At 41.2% G+C, this 21,261-nt stretch overlaps 1 protein-coding gene across 4 annotated transcripts; it reads left to right on the top strand.

Annotated features, from left to right (window-relative positions):
* The first annotated feature begins 53 nt into the window (after nucleotides 1-53).
* rnf128a (ring finger protein 128a) lies at nucleotides 54-20,917 on the top strand. 4 transcript variants are annotated; one of them, XM_083687701.1, is made up of 8 exons: nucleotides 3,039-3,613; nucleotides 4,587-4,834; nucleotides 7,442-7,513; nucleotides 7,694-7,776; nucleotides 7,893-7,989; nucleotides 8,087-8,255; nucleotides 14,377-14,454; nucleotides 19,444-20,917. In XM_083687701.1, exons 1-7 carry the CDS (start codon nucleotides 3,190-3,192, stop codon nucleotides 14,421-14,423), a joined length of 1,140 nt encoding a protein of 379 aa, XP_083543827.1. In that variant the 5' UTR covers nucleotides 3,039-3,189; the 3' UTR covers nucleotides 14,424-14,454; nucleotides 19,444-20,917. The 4 variants fall into 4 exon arrangements, with proteins under 4 accessions (XP_083543826.1, XP_083543827.1, XP_083543825.1 ...); XM_083687700.1 differs by lacking the exons at nucleotides 3,039-3,613; nucleotides 14,377-14,454 and adding an exon at nucleotides 54-504; XM_083687699.1 differs by lacking the exon at nucleotides 14,377-14,454 and having other exon boundaries at nucleotides 8,090-8,255.
* Nucleotides 20,918-21,261: the final 344 nt, after the last annotated feature.

Here is a 21,261-nt window from a genome sequence, read left to right as displayed (position 1 = left end):
TTTACTACCTGCAGTACAGCTCTCTAGGCTGCTCTCAACCAGGAAGACTGCGTATTTCCAAACCACGGGCGTTGCGAGTGTGTTGTAAGAGGAAAATGGAAAATATAAGAATACATGCCGTCGGCTTTCTTACATTTCTCTGCCTGATAATTGCTCAACCTGCTGGGGCAAACATACTATTTTGGACGGCTACTGTTGAAACAAGTTACTGGAACATGAATGAAAACCGAACAGTTTCTCAGAGTTGTGATTGTGGATTATATGGGCTCCACTCTCCTGTAACCTGGACCTCAGGAGAGGTTGCTCTTCCTGTGATGGATCCCCTGGCCTGTGGTCCCCAGACTTGGATTAACAGTTCAGAAAAGCCATGGATAGCCCTTATTCAAAGGGGGAACTGCACCTTTTATGAGAAGATCAAAGCTGCCGCTGAAAGTGGAGCTTCTGGTGTGGTCATTTACAACCTTCCTGGCACAGGCAATGATGTTACCCCCATGGGTCACCATGGTAACTATTTACTTATTTTTTGCTACTACAGCTATGGTCTTTCTATACATGCATATTAACAATACAGTAGGTACTGTAGCACTAGTTCACACTGGCCAGCTGCATATGAGAGTATGAAAGATTTGTTTTTATTTACATGGAATGCAAAGTAGAAGTCTTGTGTTGTGCTAAGTGTTCTGCTTTTAAATCACAGCAGAAGTAACACAATTTAATTTCTTATTTCTTTTCCTTTTTGTTATTCTTCACAAAATAGGCATAATCGCAACTAATATATGCATCCTGGATAGTGAAGTCACTAAGGATTAGTGATTAAGGAGAGTGATTGTTGTTGTCATTAATTGCATCAGGAATGTGCTGCCTGTTGGAGAGATGATTTTCTCTCTGTTATGTTCTCCAAACTCTGAAAGGTAAACTATTCATTATTAGGGGTTCAAGCCCAAAGTGTCGAAACCATAATGTAATTGTAGGAATTCTTCTTCTTCTAAGATTTACAGCATACCACCTCATCTGTGAAACATGGTGGGGGGTGTTAATGTTAGGTCATGTATTGCTGCCACTAGAACTTAAGTTATTGAGTTCAGTAGCTCATAGTTGAGCAGCAGACTGTATTCTGAGGTGTACAGAAACATCTTGTCTGCTCGAGTATTAGCAAATGCCTCCAAATTCATTGGATGGTGCTTCATAACAGTAAGACTATGACCCAAAACATCCTGCCAAAGCAACTAGGAAGTGTTTTAGAGCCAAAAAGTGACTGGCCAAGTCAATCAGATCAGATTTAAATCCTGTTGAACGTGCTTTTCATTTCCTGGCAAAAATACCTAAAAATAAACAACGACTGAAGATGGCTGCATTACTGGCTTGACAGAGCATCACCAGAGTAGATACCCAGCGTCTGGTGGGGTCAATGGGTCACAGACTTCAGGCAGTTATTGCATGCAAAGGATTGTTGACGAAATATTAAACATGAATGCTTAATTTTAACATTATATGAATCTGTCCCATTACATTTGGTGAAATAAGGGGACTATGTGTAAAAAGTGTAATTTCTGAATGGTGAAACCAACATGTACACATACCCTAAAATAGTCATTGTTTGATTTCAAATCCAAACATTTGGAGTATAGAGCCAAAAGAAGAAAACATTTGTCTCTGTCCCATTACGCAGGGCATGTTTGTGTGATATTTGTACAACAACAAAAAGTTATTAGTTTGGAACTGGGGAAGAGCTCGAATGAAATTAATTTCCCTTGAGGGCGTGTCACTTTGGTGCTGAGTCTCCACATGCTCCACGCTTGTTCATCATGACCCTCTCTCCAACATGCTTAATCATCACCAAATGTTAAGTTGTAATCAGCTAGCCGTACAGGAGTGAAAGCCCAGGACACAGACTTCTCTCTTTCTTCCATTTATTCTGGATAGACTGAGTACAGTGGATATGTAGAACGACAGGTTTGAAACAGCGACGACTAGCGGTTGAAACTGAGGTAACATGTTCAACACTGAAATTATGAATATAACTCAACAATTGCCGGTTTTGATCACAAAATGAATTTGTATTATTTTTAATAATAACATTGCATTGTTATTTTAGACCTGAATCATATTATCAGGTTCAGTGGGGTTAGGGTTAGGACTGCTCAAACTATCTAAATTAACTATCATCTGCCTCCATCTGAGACACAGTAGAGTGTGAATCAAATGTTAGTGATCTTTGACAGTCATTCTATACACCATCCAACACAAGCTTCCACCAGCTACTCCAAGAGAATCAATCATGGTTGGGAACACCTCCCCCTGCAGGTGAAAATATAATACTTTTGTTTGGACTCTGAAGTTGAACAGTCTCTGTTTGTTGTTAGATTAAATCTGATCATGACGCTCATCATAGCCTAAACGCCAGAGGATAATCGCGAGGGCAGTGAATGAATTGTAATAAACACGCAACAACTATTTGAACACAAATTGTATTCATGTTGACTTTTGTCGGCAGGTATGTACCCATACAGAGAGTAGTACTTCTCTTGCTCGCACACACTGCTTGACAACGTACTATCTTTGCTGTCTACAAGGAGTGTGTTTCTATGAGCACACTTGTTCGGTCTCCAACTCCACTAGTTATTACGAAAACGAGATATCTCATAACATCTCCCGGGTCATCGCTGCTTGGAGCTATATTTACTGTTTGTTTTTGATGACAAAGCAGATTTGCGCCATCCGGTTAATTGTCCGCACCACTGATGCCAATCAGTGTCCCAGCCCAGAGGGTTCTTGGCCTGTAGGCTTGAACACAAAAGCAGGACACGAATTGTGCGCATATGGGCAGAGATTATATATGCCTTTAAGGAGGCTTTGATATGGGCTTTCAAGCGTGTTTGGTCAACGTTTGGGTGTTGAATTTCCTCGTAGGCCTACTGTATACGAAAACCATTACTCTGCGTCGGGGCGTTTGTTGACATGGAACATAATGATGTGCTTCTCCTTTAAGAACGAGGTGGGAGGGTATTACTCCATTTGACCTCATTGAAGAAGAGAATCTGTCCTAACTAGTTCACCTGTCAGCGACATTAACATTATAAAGTCGATGTAGTAATAGGCTACAACTTTTTAATTTGTTTAGTCTTACTATCTAATATTCGTATCGGTTGCTGGACGCGGAGGTCCCACGGCCGCGTCGTTAGCAGGACTATGGAAGCTTTAGTGAAGCGGTGTCTGTTCTCATGGCTGTTTGTTGTTTCAAGTCTTCAGGTATCGAGTTTACATTTTGCACAAGCGACGTATATATGTACAGCCTACGTGAATGTCTCGTTTGTTGACCCAGACAACAACGAAACTGTATGGCGGCAAGAGGAAATCGGATTGTATGGACAAGATTCGCCTAAAGTTAGGGTGAAGGGGATAGTGCATTTACCTGAGCCTCTTTATAGTTGCGAAAGCGACACCTTTTATGACGTGCCCAGTGAGTCAACAGGGTGGATCGCCTTAATTCAACGAGGCCATGGATGTACTTTCTCGGAAAAGATCAATGTTGCGACAAGTCATGGGGCTGTTGCTGTCGTGATCTTTAACGATCTTGGTACAGAAAATAGATTCATCCAAATGTCCCACCCAGGTACAGTATTTTGAACTACAAATAACTATTCGCTCTACAGAGCAATAGGCCAAGAGAGCGTCTGGCTCAACATGTGTTCATGTGTGTTTTCAACCATGATTTTGTGCTTGAAAAAACTGATGGTGGTTAAGATAAGTTATTTGAATATAACTATCCTGTGTGGAACACTGACTTATATTATAGTGAATCAGTAGATTTCAGTTATTCAGATGGTAGCCTATGACTTTCATTAAAGTAATAAATCTACTATCTATTAGGCCACTGCTCAAACATTTTGATATCCAGTAATAGCCTACATCAAATAACCATGATGTATTTCCAGTTAACTCCATACTGGATGTTAGTATCATTTATCTTAAAGGTAGGCTACATCGTCTACTGGTCTTCCCCCCTTGCCCATATTTACATTAAGTAATTACATTAAGTAAAGACATTAAGTAATTATTTTGTTGACAATCAATAGCAAGCCCCTCAAACTAGCAGTAGCTACAGTAGTTGCCCACCAGTGAAATAGATTAAACGAGCTTCGTGTTTAACTGCACCAACTGCAGTTAAACCTGTAATATTTTGCCCTTTAGTGAGCTGCAGAGTACATAATCATTTGGCTCTCGTTGCAAATTAATAATTTCTAGTTTGATTAAACAGAAGGGAAGTGGTTGTAAACATGTCTATGGAAGACATGAAGACCTGATACATATTGAGACTGGTTAATCAAAGCATTGCACCCCTTACATGTCAACAATGTGTAATGGAGTATTTCTATTGAGTATTGTTTACAATTGCTGTATACATGTGCTATACACCTTTTGCATTGCTATACCAGAAAATGATATCACAATATAATATTCCTTCTCCCATTGGATGTACACATGGATTGATTAGTCATTTTGAGAGGGTCATTTTCAGGCCTAACTTGTACATTTGTCTGTTTAGTGTGATGTCTCTCCTCATGCTTTTTCCCTGCTGTTTACAGGAACGGGGGAAACGGTTGCCATCATGATCGGTCACATACGGGGCATGGAGATTGTTAACCTGGTCAAGCAAGGTGTTTCTGTCACCATGACCATCGAGGTGGGACAGCAGCATGGTCCCTGGATGAGCCACTACTCTGTCTTCTTTGTGTCCATCTCCTTCTTTGTGGTCACAGCAGCCACTGTGGGCTACTTCATCTTCTACTCAGCCCGTCGCCTCAACAGTGTTCGCCTACAAAATCGCAAACAGGTCAGCCTCCACACTGTGGAACAAAGATGCCAATTGTTTACTCCACTGTTAAACAGTACTTGTCAAACCAGTTACACACATTCCTGTTGCAGAATTCTTCTGCTATTCAAGATCATGGAGGAAGCTGGTATGAGATATGGTTGTCATGACTCGTTTTTATTTCTGGTAAACCGAAACAACCAGACAGTTTCGCTTCAAGACATTCTAGCAAGACTTGTTTGACAGTGACACCAGTTCTTTAGGAATGGAATGTCTTTTGAACAGGTCCACTTTTGTCCCATAATAGAACACAATGTACACAACCATACCTTCCATGTGTGTTCTAAGAATTTGGCTATATTAAAGAACACTGAAGAAGCTTTGGGTGTGTGTCAAGTTTCCTGAGTTGTACACAGAGGTAGTCAGATGAAAACTAAATGCTGTATGCTGCTGCCTTTGGGGTCTTAGGTTGTTACCGGTAACAATCCTGACTTGTGATGGAATCCTGTCAGATGGAGACAGATTGCACACTTTGCCATGGTATTCTGTCATTCAAACGCGTTGTTAAAATGTTCTCCCTCTTGTCCCCTTTCTATAAAAATTCAGAGAGAATGAAGTATATTTATTCCTCTTGAGAGTCAAAAGTTTGTACAAAGACAATTTGACATTGGGTCCAATGTTGAGTGTAACTTAACTATTAGCCTACATTATGGAGTAATGTTTGCTATGGGCCAGGTTTGCTGTGTAACCAGTATTTCCACTTTATCTGATTATATCTCTTGTTGGTTATGCAAGTTCAAACCACTGTCAAGTTTACAGTAATGTTTTCACTGTTTATTACGGCAATGGGGAAAACCTTGACTACAGGGAATGAAAAGGGCTTGTGGGCGTGCTCTGTTAACTTATTAACAATGAGCCAAATGTTTTCCTCATCTCCTGTGCTTCATTATTACTGCAGTAGTGAAGCTTTGTGGTGTTGGTTGAAGGGCCTCTTCACGTGTGGCTGATTCTTCAAGGCTTGCTGCAGGGAGGCAGACAGACACAGAAAAGTGTTTTTGAGTGGGTAGCTGAGCAGTGATAGCAGAACTGACTTCGCCCACTGAGTGAGGACCTTATGCCCAGGGGCACAGGGCACCATTGTTCTAGCTGTGATCATATGCAAAACTCACTCTCTGCTCCCACTGTTAATTTGAATGACAGCCACTTTCTCCCACAAATCTGCATCGCCAACAAACAAAATGGACTAACAACTTTCACACAACTGAACATGAAGACACCATTGTTTTCCTGGTCATGAAGTCAACAATTGTTGTTCAGACATCTGTACCCAACTACCTGTGCAATGTACAGTATAGTCTTAGATCCAAAAAAAACAACTCCTTGTATCTCTCAGAAAACGCTATTCTCCAGCGAGTCCCAATAGCAAATGTTGTCTCCCTGTGTATCCTAAATCCCATTGCGTAACCTGTCTTCCTGTGTACCTTTGAGCATATTATTTTGTAATGTTGCCATGGGGGAGTTTGAGAGGAGCAGCATCAAATGTTGCATTTTCAATGTTCAAGTGTGAGCAGGATCTAATGCTGTGTACATGTATATGTCCAAAACATGATTTTTATCTTAAATTGTAGTTGTAGAAGAGAGCCAGCACACTGTCCACAGGGTTATGCTCAATACCAAATCCCCTAATGCAAATCTCGTGTTTTGACATCCTACATAAGCTGATATAGTGTTTCCAGTATGTGTTCTCAGAGGAGAAGCTTAATTACACACATGAGGACTGCTCTACTGAACACTCTTCTACCAGATCACCAATGTCTTTACAGGGAATAGGTCTTAAACTTGACGTCATTGCATATGATTTTCCTGGTCCCCGCTCTATGCTATGAAATGATTAGGCTCTTTTTCAGTTTTTAGAAACTGGATTCCTCAAGTCCTTTTCTCCGTTCTCCACTTGGATATTCTCCTCCAATGCATTTTGAGAAGGATGCGAGTGGAGGACGGAGGAGATTACTTGAACAAATGTATTGTTGTACGTCGCTTTGGATAAAGGCGTCTGCTAAATGCCGTAAATGTAAATGACGCAAGGAATCGAGTTTAACAATTGAGACGGGGCCAAATTTTATTGCAAACTGTAATGCAAGTGGGGCGGGGAGACATCACTGGATGCATCCAGTGAATTTGACCAGCGCCACTGATTCCATCGACGAATAAAGAGGAGTTGAGTATGTGCTTCAAATGGAGGCGGGGGATTTCAGCCTGTGCATTCAATTTACATCTGTGAAATGATGGCATTGAAAACCTATTTGGCTGACTCCATGTACAGTTGTGTGTGAGACATGCTAATAACTTCCTGTCCCAGTATTTACTTTCTGTGCCCCCAGAATCTGAGATTCTGGGTTCCAAGATTATGATTCTGTGGTAAATTATTAAATTGTTGGTGTGTTTTCCCGATATTGTTTACGTTGCATTCTTTACCGACATTTTTTTTATTATTATTTTTTGGTGATCTGCTGAACGTGTTTTGATGTTCTTGTGTTTTCAGAGGAACATGTGCAGTATAATGTAATTTGATTGAGATACCAACCTGGACACCATCTAATCATAAACACATTCTCTCTACTCAAACAGAAACAGCTGAAAGCAGAGGCCAAAAAAGCCATTCGTCAGTTGCAGGTTCGGACCGTGAAACAAGGAGATCAGGTAAACTACATTGTCACCTCTCATCATGTATGGATGTGTTAATAGTAATTGTGCACCACGTAGGTCTTTGCTTAGATTGAGTCTATAACACAACAAAATGTGGAAAAAGTTAAGGGGTCTGAATACTTTCTGAAGGCACTGTATATACCAGTGTCTCACGGATGTTTGTTTTTAAAACAGGAGACTGGGCCTGATGCCGACACCTGTGCAGTCTGTATTGATGCTTACAAACCTGGGGACGTATTGTCCATTCTCACCTGCAAGTATGTCCCACACACACACAACTTGTAGAACTAATTGTTTTTAAAACAAATGAAGTAGTTCTAGTTTATTTGTTTTGTGAGTGTCATAACACTTGTGTTTTTTTTTTACTTTCCAGTCATTTCTTCCACAAAACCTGTATTGAGCCCTGGCTTCTGGAGCACAGGACCTGTCCAATGTGTAAATGTGACATCCTTAAAGCCCTGGGAGTAGAGGTATGTATACCTTGCATAATGCACTCAAGAAATGCTTTTAGCTTCCAGTCACAAACACACATTACTTAATCCCCCTCCCCTGTATCCCCCTGATCAGCAGCCTGACATTGAGGAGCCCAGTCACCAGGTGACCATGCCTCCAGACTTTGGGTCGTACCCCAGCATCCCAGATGACTCCCACAGTGAGACGGCCTCCTCAGGCTACGCCTCCGTCCAGGGCACCGAGGAGCACAGCAGCCCGGCAGAGGAGAACCCCACATATCAGAGTAAGACCTGCTTCTCCTTTATTGGGCCATTGGCTAATTACAGTAGGTCACTGTTTGAAATATGCATGTTGTCATTGCATCGGTGGGCTACCTCAATGCCGCTACTGAGGCAGATAGTCGTTGTGAAGACGTGTGAAGTGCTGCTGAAAACCACCACCAGGTGGAGGCAAGAGTGTCTTTGAATGTTTCGACTGTCGCACGCAGATGTATTTACAAAACAAATGTCCTCATTTATGCCTCTATTCAAATGTATTTGATGTGTTATTGTGTGATTTACAAAAATGAACATTAATTGATTGCTTTCAAATAATACTGCCATTGGGCTGCTGATGAATCAAATGCAAATTGGGCCAAGATGCAACAACCCCTGTGGTCTTGTGTTGTCATGATACCAACATTTTGACTTCGATACTGATACCAGCTTAAGTATCACGATTTCGATTTTTAAACGATAACACGGCAACCAAAAAAACATCAGCTAAAGTAAAAGAATATCTTATTAAATAGAATCAATGATGAATTAGATTTGATAGCTGATATTTGAATCAGTATACTATGCTGAACAACAAATGAGTGAACACAAAATAATTCTATGAATTTTTACATAAGATGGATAGATTGGTACTTTAGGGGAAATGAAGGCGTTACAGCAGCTCACATCACAAACAACAACAATAAAATAAAGTGATAATAGAATATTAGAATAAAATAGACATCTGAAACATTATATACAATAAGAACAGTCCAGTATGATTTAACATCCCCCAGCCTGACTGATCACCCCGATAGAGCCAGCCGGAGGAGGAGTTGTCTTTGCGGCATTGTGACAGGCAGAAAAGATCTCGTATAGCGCTTATTAGTGCAACGTGGTTGTAATAATCTGTTGCTAAAGGAGCTTCTCTGCTCTGCCACAGTGACATGTAGGGGATGGGAGGGATTGTCCATGATGGCCAGGAGTTTGGTCCTCATCCTCCTATTGGCCACCTCCTCCACAGTGTCCAGGGTGACACAGAGGACAGAACCAGCTTTCCTAATAAGCTTGTTCAACTTCTTGGTGCCACCTTCCTTGATGCTGCCCCCCCAGCATACCACCACGTACAGCACTGTGCTGGCCACCACTGACTGGTAGAACATGTTCAGCAGAGTCCTGCACATGCCAAATGACCTGAGCCTCCTCAGGAAATAAAGCCAGCTCTGGCCCCTCTTTTACAGGACATCTGTGTTACCAGTCCAGTCCAGTTACATTTACATTACATTTATGGTATTTAGCAGACGCCTTTATCCAAAGCGACTTACAACAGATACATTTGTTTAAGTAAGTGAATCATCTATACTTCAGCCATCATAAGATAAAGTAATCAATGCTTAGACCAGGAGCCATTGGCAGTCACAATGTTAGAAGATATTTTGTTTAAATTATTATTAACAGGAGAGAAACTTGTAGTGGGGGTGAAGATGTTTATTGTCCAGGTGCACCCCCAGGTACTTGTAGCTCTGGACCACCTTAAATGCACTGGAGAAGTCAAAGAACATGACCCTCACAGTGCTGTCAACCTTATCTAAATGGGAGTGAGCTCTGTGTAGCAGGTAGATGATGACATCATCCACACCAATGTCTGCCTGGTAGGCAAACTGCAGGGGGTCCAAGGATGTCTTTACCAGGGGCCTTGTGTGCTAGCACCAGTCTTTCCATGGTCTTCATGATGTGGGATGCCAAGGCTACCGGTCTATAGTCATTCAGAACACTGGGGATTCTTTTCTTTGGTACCGGTACCAGGCAAGATGTTTTCCACATTGATGGGACCTTTTCCAGACTGAGGCTCAGGTTAAAGAGGTACTGGAGTACTCCACACAGCTGGTCCGCGCAGACTTTGAGCACCCTCGGGCTCGGGCCCTCAGCCTTCCTGATGTCTTCCGTTTCCTCAGCTCTCTCTTCACGTGAACCGTACTGTTCAGGACACTGGAGCGGGGGGTGGTGGGGGGGGGGGAGTTGGCTGTGGCAGTGGTGTCGGGGGGCAAAATAATGGGGCGTGCTGAAGAGTTGTGAAGTGAGGAAATGGTGGGGCTGGAGGAAGAGGGGAATGGAGGGGAGGTGTGAATGGAGTCAGAGAGGCTGGAGAGGGACGGGAGAGTACTGGATGAGACAAAGAGGTAGGTGAGAGGTGTGAATGAGTCCAGACAGGGGAGGGGAGGGGGGCTGGTCCGGTAGCTGAGCAGGGCTGGAGGAGCTGGAGGGAGGAGAAGGAGGACAGAGTGGAGAGTCCTTGGTGGAGCTAGGGTGAGGGGGAGACAATGAGCCCCCTGAGTCAAACCTGTTGAAGAACTGGTTCAACTCGTTGGCCCTGTCCTGATCTCCAGCCACCGCTTGGTCGTTAGCCTGCTTGTACCTGGTGATCTTCCTCACACTGCTCCATACCTCTCTTGTGTTGCTGTCCTGCAGGCTGTCCTCCATCTTGTAGGTGTCCCTGCTCTCCTTCAGCTTCTCCTTGAGCTTCCTCTGCACCCGCTTCAGTTCTTCCTTGTCACCAGACCTGAAGGCTCTCTTCTTGTCCTTGAGAAGGGCTTTTAGTCACTTGTAACCCAAGGCTTGTTGTTGGGAAAACACCACACCCTCCTAGTAGGTATGGTGTTCGCCACACGGAAGTTAATGTAGTCCGAGATGCAATGTGAAAGACCATCAATGTCCTCCCCATGTGACTCACAGAGAACATCCCAGTCTGTTGTCTCAAAACAGTCCTGCAGAGCCTCATCAGCCTCCTGTGTCCATCTCCTCACAGTCGTAGTGGTCACAGAGTGCTGCTGGATTAGAGGCTCATACATGAGCTTGAGGTGAACTAGGTTGTGGTCCGATCTGCCCGGGGGGGGGGGGGGGGAAGTGCTGTAGAGATGTAGGCGTCCTTCACATTAGCATATAACGGGTCCAGTGTTTTGTTCTCCCTAGTGGGGCACTTCATAAACTGGGAGAACGTTGCCCGTGTTTTTGTCAGGGTTACATGGTTAAAATCCCTGGAGATTACAATGAATGCACTGGGGTGCTGGGTCTGTAGTCTCACTGGGGTGCTGGGTCTGTAGTCTCACTGGGGTGCTGGGTCTGTAGTCTCACTGGGGTGCTGGGTCTGTAGCCTCGCGATAACATCGTACATAGTCTCTCACGCTGCCTCCGCGTCGGCAGAGGGGGGGAAATATGCAACCACAACAATAACATGAGAGAACTCTCGTGGCAAATAATATGGGCGAAGTCCTACGACCAAATGTTTGATGTCCGGACTACAGACGCTTTCATATTAATTCAATATGATACAAAATATAAGGTTATATTTGTCAATCTGTCCATAATACAGGTCTTATCTCAATTACATTAAAATTTCACTCGGTTATGGTGTGTAGATTTGAACCTAATCTTGAGATTTCATTTTTAAATCTCTCAATTCACAAGAAGAATAATAGATTAACATGGATGGAACATTCAGGCGAAGGCACATGATCACAGTTCACCAGGAGAGGAGGAGACACTAGTTGTTGTTTTTTAAACTTGCTCGCTTGCTTGACTGAATATTTGAGGACATTTCAAATATTTGAAATTTCCATCCCTGAACGTGTTATCAAATCACGTATCTAAGACAGCAATTCCCAAACATTTCTAAACCATGGCACCCCTTTACAGTGATTTTCCAAGGCATCCCTCCCCACAAAAACGAAAATAAATCTTTGCATAACATCTGTTTATTAATGATATCAACAATCGATATGATATTGACACAACTACCTACCCCCATAAAGGTTAGGCTTGTTCACATGCTGAAACACACACATTCATATGAAAAGGCCTAATTGCTTAACAGCATAAATTAAGTAATGTTAATTATAAAAATGCAATTATCTTTTGTTGTTAACGTAAAATAACTTGTGCACATCTAAGCCTATATAAATTAAAGCTATTTTTAGTCATACAGAAGGCCTACCCCCATCAGCTCCAGTGGATTTATCATCCACATGCTGTATGAGTCACCAACACACTTTCCAGAGCAGAATGACAAGAAGGAGTGTTAAATGGGAGTGAGCATTTTCAACTGCAAAAACTCACAAAATACACCATAGCCAACTGTAGGCTACTAGAACGAACAAGCCACCATATATCCAATATAGTCTAAAGAATTACTTCTACTTTTGAAACAGACAAGACGTAGATCTCTGGGAAACACAGCAATAAGGCTACAAAGAATGGAAACACGTATATTGAATGAAATGAACAGAAATAACTGTTACGGTAATGATTTGTAGCCTTTTCTTTGCACTTTCTAAAAATCTAAATGAAATTAGTTTACTTTAATAATTGGGCTTTGTGGCACAATAATAATCATTATTATAATTCAAGAATTAAACGGGACACAATGTGGTGCAAGATTTAGACTAGTGATGGTGAGTGATCAGGTTAAGTGTGACCAAGAACTATTAAACCAATTAACATACGGGTTGGTATGACATGAAGATGTAAATGCTTTGTATCCTGCTTCAGACTGGGTGATGCATCAAAGGATAAAACACTGCAAGAGCTGATGGGAAAGCTCAGTTCTTGGCTCAGACCACACAGCTGGAGCAGGGACTTGCTCTGCTGCCTGATGCACAAGTACAAGATTCCTTCAATACAGAAGTTGTTACTGTCCTTTTATTGTTTTACAGTGGCCTATTCGAAAACACATTTCATGCAATAGGCTAGACATTATAAACAGGGCAAGATATGTGTGAAGGGAGGCTGTGCTCCGGCTGTACAGCTTTGATTAAGCTCGGATCCGACGGGACTCTACCAGGGGTTGGTTCTCACTGACATTTTTAAGAATAAATACGGACCAAAACGATCAATGCGGCTGCCTGGCTGAGAGGGCAGGCACATCATTTAGGTATTGCACCATGAATGAATATCAGGGAGAGATAGTAACCTATGAGACCATATAACTGATACCTAGTTGCCTAACAAAAGGTCACCTGCCATAAAGCTCAAAACCCTGACCCCCCATACCTTCCTCTACTTTTCCACTACCTTTCCCTACTTTTCCACTCCACAAATCACACCCTGACCATATAATGTTAGGATCCTGCGTTGTGTTCAGATATTCATTCTTACAATCTCAGAGAAGACTAAAAAACTAAATGTTTTGATGCAGCAGCTTAGAACGTTCACGTTCGTTAGCATTCAAGTGCTGTGACTGGCTGCTGTTGAATTGTATGTATTGAACCTTTATTTATACAGGGGACACGCATTGAGACCAAGACCTCTTTTGCAGGTGCACCCTGTCCAAAATAAAAATACAATCTCAAAACAACACATTAAATATACAATACAGTACAAAATCAATACATCATATAAAACCACAACACCGTTATCAACGTAAACATTTAAATTGCCCGAGGGGTACCAGAACAACCAACTGTAATGTCTTGCGTAGATAGTTCCAGCAGTGAAGTGCACCACAACTAAAAGCTGATTTACCCAATTCGGAAAACCGAGGAACCTCAGGAATTACCTAACTTGTTCTCAGAGTTGGTTAATTTATGTTCTTATATTTCAATAACAAGGTTAGGTAAAACGGGAGTTAGGGTTAGGGCTTTGTAAACACGAAGTAATAAAGAGATCTACGGGACTTTAACGAGGTCCAGCCGATCTTTTGATAAAGTACAGTAGGTCGAAGTTTAGAGCCGAGCCACTACTGCGACGACGTTGCGATGACCAATAAACTTTCACTTGACTTGACTCTTTATATGACTGTTATTATAGCCCCCATATACTTGTAATTACAAACTCCAAATATGAACATGTACTGTATTAGGCCTGCCCAATCTTCTCAAATACATTTCAATAGAATTGGGGGGCGGATTGTAGCGTATTTGGCATTCGTAATCACATCCCATTAACAAACAAAAGTGTGACAATTTATCTAGCCACTGGAGAAAAACAATTGGAATGATCGCACTCCCCTAGAACAGTACAGTTCTTCATTAAACAAATTCCGTTTGATTCACAGCACCTCCCAAATAGGCAATGACATTATGATTTAAAAAAGTGTACACAAAACAAGATTACATTACAGTATTTTATTTACTCCATGTTTTAACGAAAATTTAGATTTAGCTGCAGGGCTGTATGGGCCAGTCGATCTGTGGGACCGGTGAGCGATGCGATCTGTGGGCTTCACCCATTTTGGTAGGTATCACCATAATCAAGCACTGGCATCAAGATTTATCACACAATCCACTTTCTGCTGTTCAGGGAAAGGCAAGATATTTACAGTGCCTATAGAAAATCATCATACCCCTTTGAAATAGTTACTATATTTGTCGTACAGCCTGAAATCAAAACCCATTAAAAAAAACAAAAAACTTTTTCCAGCTTTATGTACAAATTTAGCCATACAACATCAAACTAATGAAAAAAAGGCAACAGTTCTGAAAATTTATAAAAAATGAAAAACAAGAATAACAGGGTTGGAAAAGTCATCAGTCCCCTGATTTAATACTTTTGTAGAGCCACCTTTTGCTGCAATTACAGCCATCAATCTGTTTGGATATGTCTCTACTAGCTTTGCACACCTAGATTGGAGAATATTTGCCCATTCTTCCTTGCAGAATTGTTAGAGTTCAGTAAAATTCCGTGGTGAGCGGCGATGGACTGCTCTCTTCAAGTCCATCCACAGATTTTCTATCGGATTTAAGTCAGGGCTCTGACTTGGCCACTCAAGGACATTCACCTTTCTATCCTTAAGCCACTGCGTTGTTCTTTTGGCGGTATGTTTAGGATCGTTGTCGCGTTGGAAGGTGAATGACCTGCTCATCTTCAGCTGTCTAGCAGAGGGATGCAGGTTGTCCTTAAGAATTTGGGTGTACTTGGCAGCATCCATTTTCCCTTCAATCCTGACCAATTGCCCAGTCCCCACTGAAGAGAAACATCCCCACAACATAATGTTGCCACCACCATGCTTCACAGTAGGTATGGTGTGTTTTGGGGGGTGTGCTGTGTTTGGTTTTCGCCAAACATAGTGCTTGGAGTTCAGTCCAAAAAGTTCAATCTTAGTCTCGTCTGACCATAAAACCTTTTTCCACATGGCAACAGAATCTTCCAGGTGTGTTTTTGCATAGCACAAACAAGACTGAGTGTGGCACTTTTTCAGAAAAGGCTTCTTTCTTGCTACCCTGCCATACAGGCCAGCTTTGTGTAAAGCTTGTGAGATTGTTGTCACATGCACAGACAGACCAGTCCCAGCCATAAAGACTTGTAAGTCCTTCAAAGTTGCCTTTGGCCTCTTGGTAGCTTCTCTGATGAATGTCCTCCTGGCTCGATCTAGGCAAGGTGTTGGTGGTGCCATATGCCTTCCACTTCTTAATGATGCTCTGAACGGTACTCAGAGGGATAGCTAAAGCCTTTGAAATCTTTTTGTAGCCTTCACCTAACTTGTGCCTTCCTACGACTTTATCCCTGAGGCCTTTTGAAAGTACTTTTCCAACCATCGCATATTTTATTCTGAAGTAATCAAAACCACTACAATTGATGTCAGGTGGGGGGCAATTAGCCTGGTGTTTGATCTGGAAGTTGATTGGTTGCACCTGAGCAAATTTTCAATAATTGTCCAGAATTTTTTATTTTTTTATTTTCACTTTGATGATGAGGGTTATAATGTGTACATACAGCTCAAAAAAGATAAATAAAATTTGATTTATTTTAATTTCCAGGGTGTAATGTGACAAAAGGTTAAGATTTCACAGGGTATGATGACTTTCTATAGGCACTGTATATTTACATATATGGCATTTTGCAGATGCCTTTAGTCAAAGTGACTTACAACAAATATTTGTTTCAGTAAGTAAATCATCTATCCAATCAGTCATCATAAGAAAAAGTAATCTATGGGAGGACCAGGGGCTGTTGGCAGTCACAATGCTAGAAGAAGGAAGAATTACAGGAGAGAAACTTGTACAGGGGGGTAGTGGCGATTAAGAGGTCTTTAGGAGGGACAGTTAAGATGTAGCCTTAAGAGATGGGTCTTCAATCTACGGCGGAAGGTAGGTAGTGACTTTGCAGTCATGACAGCAGTGGGAAGTTCGTTCGACCAGCGGGGCGCCAGGACAGTGAAAAGCAGTGACCAAGTAGCGCGACTGAACAGAGTGCCAGGCGGCCAGCCGAGGTGGAAGAGCAGAGTGATCAGGCAGGGGTTTGGGGGCTGACCATTGCTTGCAAGTAGGGAGGGGCTGTTCCCTTTGCCGCCCGGTACGCGAGCACCAGGGTCTTGAATCTGATGCAAGCTGCTACCGGGAGCCAGTGAAGGGTGCGAAGGAGGGGAGCAAGATATATTCTTATGAAAGAAGCCCACCTTAAATCTTAGCTTTTTACTACTCCTCCATATGTTTTCTAAATGTAAACTCTTTGTCTAAGCAAATGCCCAGGTGGGACACGCTCAATGGGAGCACCACCCAATGTACATAGTGTAGTGGGACAGTGAAGCATTTTTTTCTTCTTTTGGCTATAAAAAGATATGTATTGTGCAGGCATGAGAGAGCTGTTGATATCTTTGTCTTTTACCTTTGGAGTTTGTTATTGGTGCCTGTCAACATAAGGATCAAAGAGGTGTCGATGAAATTCAAGAAAGGCCGAAAAATCAAAAATGTATGGAGAAAATACCCAGCATCTGGTGGGGTCAATGGGTAACAGATTTCAGGTAGTTATTGCATGCAAAGGGTTGTTGACCAAATACTAAACATTACTTTTGGCGCCCTGAAATAGGGGGTGGAGGGGACTGTGTATAAAAAGTGTGTAATTTCTGAGTGGTGAAACCAATGTACAGATATCCATAAATAAAAGCTTACAATCTCATAGTAATGGTTTGATTTGAAATCCAAACTTTTGGAGCCAAAAGAAGAAAAAATGCTTCACTTGTTCCATTACTTGTGCAGGGCACTGTATATGCATAAATCATCAGATACATTTTTCTTTGATTTGGAAAGTAACATATGCTTGGTTTTTCCAGCATTAAGTACCAATTTCAGTTCAACAAATGCTTTCTGTAGGACAATAAAAGCAAACTGTAGCTCACAAAGAGCCTGGTCAATTGTGGAGGCAATGGCAAATACAACAGTGTCATCGGGTATACAGGTGCAGGTTACAATTATTTACAATAACACAATATTGTTAATGTAAATAATAAAAAGGGCCAGACCAAGAATTGATCCTTGTGGGACAACCTTTTTTATTTCCAGAAAACCCGATTTAACAACACCTGTAAATACACACTGCCTTTTGCCCATTTAAATAAATAATTTTCAAACCAGCTACATGAAGCCTGATCCAGGCCTATTTTAGACAACCTCTGAGTGAGTAGGTAATGAATGTGCTGCCACACCACATAGTAGTTTACTACTGTTCGTAATTAGAAGCCTAATTCAGACTCTTCAGAGTAATGATACAAACCTATGGAGGTCAGGCTGCATACAGAATAATATGCAGGTCATTGTTCCATTGGTGTAGATCTGATGTACCACACCTAAAACCTTGGTTGGTCCTAAAAGTCAATCCTGGATGCTGATTTGGTGGCTTCCACGCTAATGCTTAAAACCAAAAAAAGCTGAGGGAAATACTGATACAGAGAGAGAAAGAAAGAGAGTGAGAGAGAGAGACAGAGAGAGAGAGAGGGGGGGGGGGGGGGGGAGGGGAGGAAGGAAGGGACTCGCTGTAAACGCTCTTCCATTCTTCCACTGTTCCTCTGTTCCTCTGTTCCATCCCCATTGGAAGGCTCTTTTGCGCACACGCATCAAAGCCGGGAGGAAAATAACAAGAAGCAATCTGGGAGATAATCAGTATGTAGTAGATACAGGAAACAGTCCTGGAGACGGCCAGTGTACGTTTAGTGGTTTATTATGTACAGAATGTTTTTGTAGATGATAGAACTTGTAAACAAATTCCAACCTAGGTTTGTGTATAAATAGAAATATATCTGTTTGAGAGAAGCTTTGAATCCTAAGCAACCTGTCCAGTGGTGAACATGTTGTTTGAAGTACAGTAGACCAACATACAGCACTCTACAGTGCCTTCGGAAAGTATTCAGACCCCTTCACTTTTTCCACATGTTGTGTTATAGACTCAATTTAAAATGGATTAAATTAAAAGCATTTGCCATCAATCCACACACAATACCCCAGAATGACAAAGCGAAAACACGTTTTTTGAAGTTTCAGTAAATTTATTAAAATTGAAATACCCTTTGCTGACACTCTTAAAATTAGCTAAAATGCAAAAATGTCATCAACAAATCACACAATAAGTTGAATTGAGTCCATCTTAATGCAAGGATAATAGTTCATGGAATTTTGGAATTAATATCTTGTTAATGTTAATAATGTTTTTTAATAGGGTCTCTGATTTGCATAGGAATCAATTACACACTGTGAATCAGGTTGTCATTACAAACTGAGCAAATTTCACAACTTTCTCTTGATCCTGACAAACTCCCCAGTCCCTGCCAGTGACAAACATACCCATGCTTGATGCAGCTACCACTATTCTTCACACAAGAGACCACAGGCTACTTCAGCTCAATCTAGTCGCCTCTTTTGCGGGTACTTGGGAAGATCCCATCAGCTTGATAATATGCTTGGAACTCACTGCAACTACTGTACAAATTCTGGTGTCCTTGTCTGAAATGTAGGCCTAGTGGCTGGATATTCCTGTTACTAATTTCTTCAGATCATTTTTTGCTTGGCTTATTTGGTTACTTGATTTAAGGTCTACTCAGATAACCAGTATCACTAATAGCTGGTGCTGTAGCATGTTCTTTCAATCTTTATTTTTTCTGTTTAACATGCCTATTTCCATTGACCTCTGTATGAGTAATTAGTTAATATTGACAGTCAGGCAGTTAATGCAAGCTTATAGTTTGTCTTTTTACTATATTTATCAAAAACTGATGGTGACAGTTTCTGTGTCTGTTGCTGTAGCTCAAAGGTGTAATCTGTAATTTAGAATTGCATTGTTTTCCAACAATAGAGTAAAACAACTTTTGGGTTCTGATAGGTTAAGACAGGTGAACTAAGCTCAGGGTGCATTTATAAGTTATATTCTTCAAGAATCAATGGCTATATATAATTCATTTGAAAGTCCAAAAATGTATGTACCAATTACTTATCAATCTGTATGTTCTTTTTGCAGCGATTCAGCACCCTGACCCTGGGTCAATCCAGGTGGAGATCCAGCCCCATTACGACAACCTGGCCTTCGAAGGTGACTCCCGAAACCAACAAGATGCCAGGACATGAACAGCATGCTTACCTGTGCACTGGAGCTTGGCTAATGGGACTTGCGCCACAATCAATTACATTCAAAGATGTTTCCTGTGATTTTGAAGCTAGTGAAATCAGAACTGTGGGTTTGAAGTTATTCATAGGAAACCAGAGCTTGACCTATGCGTGTCATTTTAACATGGAATTGTTGAGGCAATCCTTTTTTTCAATGCAATACCACTATCTGAGTTGTGTCTCCTCGGTACAGTTCAGTTGCATATTGATTGAATTAATTGTACTTTTAATGATTAATTTAAAGTTATTGACTGTTGATTTAGTGTTATAACTTCAGAAGCTGTTCAGTTACTGATTTTGGATAGCTTATAGAAACCAACTTAAAACCCACAGGTTATTGCATTGGACCACTTCCTTTTGGTCTGTTTTGATGGGATTTTACAGGTGAGACCTTGTGACAAAACACTAGTTCCTAAGGTGATATTAAAATTATTCTTCAAAGTGCTTTTGATTTTGACTTATGTATCAGATTCAGTACAATGCCGTTTTTGATTAGGTTTGCTGCTTTAACATTTTATTTTATGATATTACAAAGGCATTGTTTGTACTGTTTGTGGCACTTCTATTCAAAGGTCACTTTTACCTCTGGTTTGTCTCTTTTATTTGAAATAAAGCATTTTTGGCCTTATAGTGGAGAGCATCAGTTAGTGTAAAGCACATTCCATGTTTGGTAGATTGTATAGGTCTTGCTGGTGCTAATTGATTGTAAATTGTATTTATCACTGGGTTACAAAAGGTATTTTCCAGGAAGAGGTATGCCCTGTGAAAGTAATGGGACAGTTAAGCATTTCTTCTTCTTTAAGCTCTGCACACTAAAAGACAAACTGCTGAGGACGAGCAGCATTCTATACACATTTACTTATGCAGGGCACAATATATCACGAGAGTGAGTAGCTCCACCTACTGGATGTTTGTGACATTACTATCTAGCGCTTCCTGTTCTGTTTCTGTCACATGTTTATTGGTTTGTCAGTCAGTCTTTCAGGGTGTGGGAGGGAGAGGATCTCTTTTAACCCCCTGATCTCATGCAATGTTAAGTTTCTAATGTGTTTGATTCACTACCTGTGTTTTTTTGGGTGTGTGCCTTAAATGATTCATCCAGTGCAAGATCTATTGAATAGGGATTTTATTCCATCCCAACCTACTCTGGGTAATGTTATGATTTCACTGAATATTTTCACCTAGATTCTGCATGCACTTTACATGAATGAATTTATTACTGTCAAGACATGTATCATTTTTGCAAATTATTTTTAAATAAAACTGGTCTTATCCTTGTACGGCCTTTCCAGAAAAAAAGATCTATTAACTATTTAGCTTAAATAAGGGACAAAAGGTATTCTTATTTGTTTTAGTTTCTGTGGGGAATTTGATAACTTGTGTATGGTGATTAAAAAGCATATTGTAAATACAGTTTCTTTTATCAAAAATATTGCTGTTTTGACTTCATTTTAGAGCTGACCATGCCCTGACCTATAGACTATTCCCTAATTACAAATGATGCAATTAATTGGCAGAACATATTTGGTGAGACCTTATCCTTTAATTATCAATGGGTGAGAGCTCTGCTGGAAAACTCATTAGAGGAACAAAGTGAATTGGGAGAGCAGGGATGGATACATTATTGTATCTACAGTAGCCTAAACACCTGGCTTGTGGATCTTCTTTGACA

This window comes from Argentina silus, assembly GCF_951799395.1.
Source record: "Argentina silus genome assembly, chromosome: 2".
Taxonomy (NCBI): domain Eukaryota; kingdom Metazoa; phylum Chordata; class Actinopteri; order Argentiniformes; family Argentinidae; genus Argentina; species Argentina silus.
This window is presented reverse-complemented; position numbering and strand designations above follow the sequence as displayed.

Coding starts and splice junctions, on each gene's coding strand:
- rnf128a (XM_083687698.1), top strand. CDS start 3,190: ATGGAAGCTTTAGTGAAGCGGTGTCTGTTCTCATGGCTGTTTGTTGTT. Junction 7,514..7,693: donor CCGTGAAACAAGGAGATCAG/GTAAACTACATT, acceptor TTTTTAAAACAG/GAGACTGGGCCTGATGCCGA. Junction 7,777..7,892: donor TTGTCCATTCTCACCTGCAA/GTATGTCCCACA, acceptor TTTACTTTCCAG/TCATTTCTTCCACAAAACCT.